Source organism: Andrographis paniculata, unplaced genomic scaffold, assembly GCF_009805555.1.
Source record: "Andrographis paniculata isolate CXL003 unplaced genomic scaffold, ASM980555v1 Contig79END, whole genome shotgun sequence".
In the NCBI taxonomy this organism is placed as follows: domain Eukaryota; kingdom Viridiplantae; phylum Streptophyta; class Magnoliopsida; order Lamiales; family Acanthaceae; genus Andrographis; species Andrographis paniculata.
Genome location: NW_026137616.1, coordinates 3649571 through 3659853, shown reverse-complemented (window position 1 = coordinate 3659853; position 10283 = coordinate 3649571). Strand labels below are relative to the sequence as shown.

Sequence of the window (10283 nt, the reverse complement as noted above, 5' to 3'; positions counted from 1 at the left end):
TCAAGAAAGAACCAAACACATTGAAATGGATTGTCATTTCATCCGTCCATTGTGATAGTCAACTTGTCCTCCACATTACATAAAATCTTATTTCTTCATGAGAGAACCAAAGACATCGAAATTACATCGAGAGATGAGTACATAATTATCCGTTCATGTTTCATTCTTTATTTATTGGCTAAATTGCACAAAATCCACTTGTAGTTTTAAGGCTAAATATAAGAAAAATAAATATATTTATAATTTTAAAAATTTAGCCTATTAGCTGAACTGAAGGGCTTCTGCAACGGCATTATATTCTGTTATGGTTATTTTTCCTTAGGCTATTTCTATGGAATCTTTCATAATCTAATCAATCTGAAATTGAATCATCACAAATTCACAATCAACATCAACAACACAACATTCTACATAATCACTAATAATAATCATAATAATTTGTCGACGGATGCAAAATATCAATAATCTCAACCAAATCCAAAATTACACTTCATATTCATACCAAACATCTTTCATCATCATCATCATCATATATATAAGCTTCACATTCAGCTCTTGGAAGCTTGTTTTTCCTTTGCTTTCTGAATCTTCAGAACTTTCTTCACAATTTTCTGCTCTTCAACCAGGAATGCCCGAATAATCCTATTTTTTTTTATATATACAATACTTGTCATGAATAAAATGAATGAACCCCAGATAAAGTAAAATAAAAGAATTACACAACTTGCCTCTCCCTCACAGCACTTCCGGACAATACTCCACCGTAAGCACGGTTTACAGTTCTTCGATTCCTCGGTAACCTAGACCTCTTGTACTCGGCAGGTCTCAAATGGGGAATCTGCCATCAAGAATACCCGCAAACCCCAATTCAATTTTTTTATAAGAATAACTACATCCCTTGGATAACCAATAACTAAACCGGTTGCAGTTGATACAGTCTAGATAAACCCTTAATAGAAATTATGGCTGCCACTACGAAATCCAAATTCTTATTTTAAAAACAAAATCTACGAACTTGATTTGAAGGCACGCATATACATCTCTTTCTCAACTAGAACACCTAAGGGCCTGTTCTGCTCGAAGGGTTGGTTAGATTTGATATGTTAATGTACCAGGAGCAACTCATCATTCGGGTATTTATGATTATGATTAATCAATCAAATATGTTCTTTGTGTAATAGGGATCATGTTATGAATGAATAAAGCAAATAGCTGATTATATAAACATCTCCTTTTGGGAATAAATCATCTTTTTAGTAAGCATATCAGACAAGGTAAGCACATTAAGGTTCTATGCGATATGATTATAGCATACAATTAAGGCTCTAAAGGACTTGTACGATTCAACGTTTCAATTAACTATATAATCAAGTTTTTTCGGTTGATCTGCAACAATGTCAACATGTTAAGGTCGATAATTAAATCAATCCTACAAAACTCTTCAAGAAAAACAAAACTATTAGATGCACAAATGACTCTACTCCATCAAAAGTTCATCCTTGTCAACAAAGAAGTCAAACAAACTAACCTATCCTCGATGCATTTTCCACTAACACCGACAAAATCCATTAGCCATTCGACTCAACTATTACATAGCAGCATCTAAGCATCATCGCCCAACTAGTTTCTCAATAGTTTGCAAGGATGCAAGAGCAGTAACAATTCAAAGTTCAATACATCCATACAAAAAAAAAAAAAAAAAAAACACTAATAAAAAACAGAGCAGAACAAGATTCAATCAAAGTAGCAACAGAGAAAATCAACCAACGAATCAATAAAAAATGCCGATTAATTTAAAGCAGTTCCATAACGCTGAAATAAAATAAAATCGCGCGAATCGAAACTCCGTAGAATCGAAGAAGACAAGAGAAGCAGTAAGTACCCCTTGAATTCTCTTGCCAGTGACGGGGCATTTAGGTCCACTAGCTCGCTTCTTCGTGCTCTGGTACACCAATTTCCCTCCTGATTCATACCATAAAACGAATCAAACCCACAGAACTTGTATGAACACCACAAACTCAAAGGAATTCTCGAAAACGAACAAATTACCTGGAGTTTTCACTACTCTATGCTGGTTCGATTTTGTGGCATAGCTGTGACGCGTCCGATAAGTGAGCCGCTGCACCATTTCCGTTGCCGACCTCCAAAATCCCTCGCCGCCTCTGCACTGCTACTGCTAGGCTACTCCCTTAACTACTTCAACCATATAAACAAAAGAACTGATTGCAAAGCCCTAGATCCGACGGCTCTGATTTGATTCCGTGTTCTGAGCTGTGATTATCTCAGCCGTCCGTTTATCAAAACTAAAGTCGCACTTCCCTCGAGATAAATCGTGTTTGCATAATAAGCGCTATCTGAAAATGAACTTACTACGGAATAAGGTTTAGGGCCTTAGCCCATTTGGTTCATTTCAAGATTTTAATAGGATGTTTGGTTTGAATATTAGATTTTGTTTTCAAATAAAAATGAGTATTGTTATTTTCAATAAAAAAAATATGAGTATTGTTTTTTTATATATAAATTATTTTATAAAAAAATATCAATTTTAAATTTTAAATCAAAATCAAACAAATATTTATTATTTATTGTACCTTTTTAATTTATTCTTTTTAAATATCTGTATTTTTAATAACTAATAAAGTTAAAGTCTCTGATATTCGAAATTAAAGTTTAACATTTGAGTAGTTCATATCAACTTCGGAAGTGTCATATCAACATATATGACAATATTGGAAAAATAGTTTTTTTACTATAGATTGAATATGACCAAAATAATAATACGCGTCACATACTATATTAAAAATACTTACATCGGTGCAAATTTATTTCATATTTTGTCTATTATTATGTCTCAAAATTATACTCCTATCTATTACATTTTAATATTATATTTTATAAACTAATATTTTGATTAAGAATCTTAGGATTGAATAAAAGTATTTTTTATATTTTATTTTTCTAAAAAAAAAATTGAATAAAGAGTATTTAAACTCTTTTTTTTTTTTGTCACAATTGATTTGTTTCTTTTATTTTTCTAAATATATTTTTATTATTCAATTTTTCCTTAAAAATATTCATATGATAAAAACTAATAGAATAAAATAAATACAAGTATACAACCCAAAATTTTATTTTTCCCCAAAATATTCAATAACCTGTCATAATATATTATCCAAAAAGATCCAATAAATCGCTATAAATTGTAGTATAAAACGCACCGTGTTCTATTTATTATATGAAATTCTCTTGTGTTAATTTAAAATTTGCATAAAATATTATTTTTGTCCGAAATTGATGTTTAGTTCTAAATAAAGATATAAACTACGCAAGTTTTATATAAATAAAAAATAAAAAATATTTTAAATACTTTTTAAAAATAATATAAATAAATAAATAATTGATCAATCATTTATTTTTATAATTTTTGTAAAAATCAGATGAATTTGTCTTCAAAAATTATAAAATAAAGGTTTAATCAATTATTTATTTACTTATTTTATTTAAAACATTTATTTAAAATATTTTATCTATTTTATTTGTATAAAACTTGCATTATTTGATTCATATTACAATCAAATATCAGTTTTAGACGGAAAAAAATGTTTTGTGCAAATTTTATATTAAGATAATGAGATTTCATGCAATAAATAAAATACAGGATATTTTATGCATGTTTACTAAAATATAAGGGGATGTTATATAATTTACTCAAATATATATATGAACTTAGCTTGCTTTTAATATACGGGTAAATTATATAACATCCGCTTATGTTTTAGTAAAAATGCACAAAACACCCTGTATTTGTAACCCTATTGTGTTAATGTAAAATTGCACGAAACACCATTCTTATCCAAAACTGATATTTAATTATAAATAAATACCTAAATTACGCAAATTTTATACAAATAAAAAACGCAAAATATCTTAAATAATTTTTTTTCATTAGATAAATAAATATATAATTTATTAATCGTTCATTTTATAGTTTTTGGAGATAAATTGTTGTCTGATTTTTATAAAAATTATAAAAATAAATGATTGATCAATTATTTATTTATTTATTTATTTTATTAAAAAAATTATTTAAGATATTTTATGTTTTTTATTTGTATAAAACTTACGTAATTTAGGTTTTTATTTCGAACCAAACATCAGTTTTGGACAAAGAGGGTGTTTAATGCAAACTTTCCATTAACACAAGGGGTTTCATTGCAGTAAATAAAACACAGAGTATTTTCTGCATTTTTAGTAAAACACGAGGATATATTATATAATTTACCGTTTAATATACTATTTATTAAATATTGTATTTTATATATTTCCTCTACCCTACTTTATTTGTTCTTTTTTTTTTAAAAAAAATAGTATGTCTCATCTTATTTGTCATTTTTTAAAAAAAATAAAATATGATTATATATTTTAATTATATTATATTATATAATAACAATTTTTAATAATGTATTTCTTAATTATTTTGTGAAAAAATATTGTATTTTTATTGAAAATAGGCGAAATAAAAGGCACTAATTTAAAATTAAAATTACAAAAAAATAAACTCTTAATATATGAGCTTGTAGATGGCCATATTTGATGCCAAAAGCTTCCACAACAAAAATTGTATAAGAAAGAAAAAATAAAAATTGTAAATTTATCTGAGATAGAATCAAATTTACACTAAAAAATAATAATGAAACTAATTTTTTATAGACCGATTTATGTATTAAGACCCAATATATTTATTTTATTGTTTTCATATTATTTAAATATATTATAGAAAAAATTTAAAAAAATTATATCTGACACTTTTTTTTTAAACACTACACATACATAAAACATCATACTATATATAAACAAAAATCATTGAAAAAAAAATAAATCATTGGTATGCTTATTTATTCTTATTCTTATTACTTACTTTTTTACAATTTTTACTATTACATAATATCTTGATATTTTTATAAAAATATAATATGATACTTATTTTTATTCAAAATATTATTTTACCCAAAAAAAGAAACAAAATTTAAAAAAGAAAAAGAAAACTCGATAAAAAATGACTATTAAGGACATTGATATATTATTTTTTAAAAATATTTAATTTTGTTCATTTTGGTTTGAAATTTATGAGAATTTTTGTTATTAATTATTGAAAATTATAAAAATATTATAAAATATTTAATTTTATTTTTATTATTTAGATTTGAGAAAACTATTTTTATTAAAAAATAAAAAAAATTATTAAAATTATTTAAAATATAAAATAATAAATCTTTCGTATATATATTTTTATTATGTTATTTATTATTTTAATATATATAAATAAATTAAATATATTAAAAATAATTAATAAATACTGCTATAAAAATATATTTATATGTATAAAATAAATAATTAAGTTTTAAGGATAAATAAGGAATAATCAAAATTAAAATGAAAATTTTTTTCCAAAACGCTGGGTCGATTAGCTTTTCATAATTAGCTTTTTTGAGTTAAAAAAGCTCTTTCAAAAAGTTAATTTACCAAACACTTAAATTAACTTTTTGACTGGTAAACAACTATAAAAAGCTGTTCAATAAGCTAAAAGCTCTTTAAAAAACTTTTTCCAACACCTTCTTACCCACCCTATAAATTTAATAATTTTTTAATATATTAGCTAGAGTATACCCTATTTCATTTTTCAAGGTTAAATTAAACGAAGGGGAGAAAAGAAAGAAGAAACAATATTAGCTTAATAAATATGATTGTGAAAGACTCAAAGGTTGACATCAAAATTAATTTTTTAAATAAATAATTTTGACATTTTGTAATAAATTAATTCTTAATTAAATGGTTAGGAGTCAATATGGATAATGTCAAGTTTTACGCGTTTTGACCTTAAAACAAACGGCCAAATAAGCCGTAACTCGACTTGGTCTAAATGCTATTATAACTCATAATCAAATTAATTTCTTTTAATACTATTAAAGTTGTTGTTATTATTATTATTATTATTATTATTATTATCAGGGAAAAAATCATTTTTGTCATCGTATAATCAAAATTCATCAATTTTGGTCACAATACAAAATTTTATCAATTTTGGTCCTAACATAACCAAAATTCATCATTTTTTGTCCAAATATAACCAAAATTCATCATTTTTTGTCCAAATATAACCAAAATTCACTATTTTTGGTCCAAATATAATTTTTTTTTTTTTTATCAATTTTAGTCACAATATAACCGAAACTCATCATTTTTTGTTTCAATATAATCAAACCTTATCCTTTTGTGTCCCACCGTCAACAAACCGACGGAAAATGTTGATACCAGAAGAGGATAAAGTAGGAGGAGCATTTCAGGGGATCATTTTTATCTTTTTTTGTCCCACCGTTAACAAACCGATGGAAAATATTGATACCAGAAGAGGATAAAGTAGGAGCATTTCAGGGGATCATTTTCCTAGAGCTCCATACTTTAGTGAAAATTTTTCTTGCAGTAATGCATCCCGAATGATGTTTAGAACTTGTCCGTACTATGATACAGGATATTTATACCAATGTTGGGAAGAGGCACATAATGAAAATAAAAAAAACTTTGGATGACATGTGCCAGGGAATTCATTGCATCTCAGCAGGGAAAATGCTTTCTGAAAATTACACGGGAATCCCTGTTGTTAAAGTTCATATAAATGGAGAAATGCAGGATGTAGAATCTCCATCTTCTGGTTCCTCTACAAATGAGAGCTGCATGTCATTTCATTTTCCGTCGGTTTATTGACGGTGAGACAAAAAAAAGATAAGATTTGATTATATTGGGATAAAAAATGATGAGTTTTGGTTATATTGCCACCAAAATTGATAAAATTTTTATATTGGGACAAAAATGATTATATTGGGACCAAAATTGATAAGATTTTTATATTGAGATGAAAATTGATAAATTTTGATTATATTGGGACCGTAAATTTTTTTTCCCCTATTATTATTATTATTATTATTATTAAGCAATGATATATATTTTTTAAAATTTTAAAGTAATGAAAAATAATAAATATTAAAATATTTAATTGATGTTTTTATAGTAAAATAAAATTATTAATAAATAATACTAAAATTATAATTAATATATATAAATATAGCAATTAGCATTCAACATCTTTCGTTAGATAGCAGACATTATATTATTAAAAAGTAAAATTTGAATACATACTAAAACAGAAGCTAAACAATCTCTTAATTCTCAATAAAAATGTATATTTTTACATAAAATATTACTTGGGATTTGAAATTGATTTAAACGAAAGTGTTGTTTCATATTTTTATTTAAATAGTATTTTGATATACTCTCTCCCCCCAATACAATAGTTATGTTTACCATTTTTATCCGTCCCAAAACAATAGTCTCATTTCCATAAATAATTATATCACTATAAAACTACCCTTACTTTTTCATTATCATTACATAATTGCTACTACTTTTTTACACTAATATGGATAAGGGCAAAAAAGTCTTTTACCTATATTTTTTACCTACTACCAATATAATATTAATATTCCTTAAATCTCACTCTTATATACTATCTCCGTTTCAAAACTATAGTGTTAGTTGAGTTGGACACAAGATTTAAGGAATATTGATATTATATTGGTAGTTGGTAAAAAATATAGATAAAAGATTTTTTTGCCCTTTGAGTATATTAGTGTAAAAGGTAGTGACAATTGTGTAATAAAAATGAAAAAGTATGAGTAATTTTACGGTGATATGGTTATTTATCGAAATAAGACTATTGTTTTGAGACAGATAAAAATAGTAAATAAGACTATTGTATTTGAACGGAATAAGTATATTTTTTATTTTTAAAATAATCACTAAATACAAATTGTAAAACAAAAAACTATTTAAGCATTAATTTCTTAATCTAGAAGAACCACTATTCTATTTTTACAATTGCATTTTCAATTCATTCTGCTGCATATCTTGGTGGGCATTTATTGAGCTGTAAGACTGCCCAATTTTTGGCCTTTTTTTTTTTTTTAAAAAAAAAAAAGTTCAAATATATTAATATTATTAATTATATAAAAATAATATAATAATATTTTAATTCAGTAGTATTAACTAATTAAATATTTTTTTAAAGTATTATATCACTAATGAAAATGGTCAATATCTTGGAAATAGGAATAATAACACTTATACATAGAATTATAAATGATACCCATTAAACACAAAAAAATAAAACAAAATCTTCTAATGGGATGTTTGGTTCAATGATTTAATGGGATTCCATGAGATTTAAATTTTAAAATTCTATTAAATTCATATTTGGTTAAAAAAGAAAAAAAAAAAAAAAAAAGAGATAAAATTTAAAATGATGGGATCTAGAAAATGAGTCCAAAATTTTACAAATGTGGATTTTTTCTTTTTTTTTTTTTTTTTGTAATGGGTATTATGTTATTTTTAAATCTCATTCATGAAATTTTATATTTTACTTTTATATTCTCTTATAAAATAAATAATATATTTATCTAAAATAAAAATTAATTATTTGAATTATATATTTAATTAAATTTATATTATTTTTTATGGTACAATATTTTAAATAAATTAATAAATTTATTGTTTATAATTATTATTTATTATAAATTTTATTTGAATTATAATTATATGGATGACAATAAGTTCAGTCCGAACTAAGAGTCGTCCGGAATATATACTGTTAAATCCAAGATCAAATTGGATCTGATTATACCGGGTCCGGCTGAAACTATACCCGCTAAGACTGGATTGATTCGAAAAATTTATTTTTTTTACAATTTTTAAAATTTTAATTTAAAATTACATATGTATTGGACCCAATACATATTAAAAAAAAATATTATAATAAAATAATAAATAAGTTAAACTAAAAAGTAATTTTAATATAATTATATTGTTAGAAATTATTTTTATCATATGTATAGTTGATATATTATTAATATTTTTGGGATATGAAGCCTGATTATATCCTAAAATTTAGGGATATGATTTAGATATTATATTCTATATTTTAGAGATATGATTTGGATATTATTGGCATAGGTTTAGCCTATAAATATCCATGTATTTTCACTTTAACATGTGTCTGCGTACTTTATAGTAAAATTTCTAACTTGACAACGCCTCCAAACGTTCTCATTGTGATCGAACTGAGTTACTAAATTCTTGTGTTCTTGTGTCCTTGTTTGTCTTATCTTGATTTCCTAGAATTTCTGTAACAAGTGGTATCAGAGTCTGGTTCGTTGGTTAGGTGGACTGAGAGGCATTGTATAATGATTGTGGCTGTAGGAATCCCTTGTGACTTGCGGAGGTGCCTTGTGTCGAAAGTCTCCTGGCGGTGTTGGGTCGGTCCCAACAGTGGTGGTAGGTCAGGCAGCGGGTCCCTTTGTGATAGGCGGTGTAAGGTGGGCAGAGAAGGATAAAGGTTTCAGTAAACGCAGCAGATGAGATATCCGATGTACTCTCATATTAAGTGAACCTTAGTTTTGTTTGTGGGAGTCAAGATGGGTGATCGTCGTGCTGTCATCTAAAATGTCTTTTAGGCCATAACCAATGCCCCAGTTGGTCCTATACATGTGTTCAAGGTATTCGATAGGTGAACTTCGATTTCTAGAAGATGCAGATAGAAGATTACCTGTATGGTAAAGATTTAGAGGCGGCGTTGAAGGAGAAACCCGAAGACATGGATGAAGCCGGATACAAAAAGATTGACAGGAAGACGATGAGTGCGGTTCGACGAACCCTTTGGGAGAATATCTCGACTGAATTTAGATCTGAGGCAAAGGGAAAGGGTGAAGATCAAGAATTGTCAAAGTTGAAGCCGAAGAACAAGGACAAGGAAGATGCAAGTTAGGTGGTATGTTGGAACTGCAAGAGGCACTTGAAACGAGTGCGGGGCGCCGAAGAAGGATCAGGGTTCGGCAAACGCAGCGGATAAGATATCCAATCCGCTGATTCTGAGCGTTAGCAGTCCAATGGAGTCATGGATCTTGGTGTCAGGAGCGTCATTCCACTCATGCAGTGATTCGGCAATCATGGAATCCTAAACCACAGGTAATTTTGGCGTTGTCTATTTTGCAGATGATGAAACAATAAAAATTGTAGGTAAAGGTATGGTTCGAATCAGAACACAAATGGTGGGGAGTGGAGACTGAATTATATGAGCCATGTCCCGGGTTTGAAACAGAATCTGATTTCCGTTGAACAATTGGATGAGGCAAGTTACTCGATAGTTTTTTAAAGTAAGTCGTGGAAGGTAACCT

At 26.8% G+C, this 10283-nt stretch overlaps 1 protein-coding gene across 1 annotated transcript; it reads right to left on the bottom strand.

Moving 5' to 3' along the window:
- Nucleotides 1-371: 371 nt before the first annotated feature.
- Nucleotides 372-2201, bottom strand: LOC127240060 (60S ribosomal protein L34). Its single transcript, XM_051258498.1, has 4 exons — nucleotides 2050-2201; nucleotides 1883-1962; nucleotides 729-838; nucleotides 372-642 (listed from the first exon to the last, which is right to left on the bottom strand). The coding sequence occupies exons 1-4, from the start codon at nucleotides 2126-2128 to the stop codon at nucleotides 549-551; spliced, it is 363 nt and encodes a 120-aa protein (XP_051114455.1). The 5' UTR covers nucleotides 2129-2201; the 3' UTR covers nucleotides 372-548.
- Nucleotides 2202-10283: the final 8082 nt, after the last annotated feature.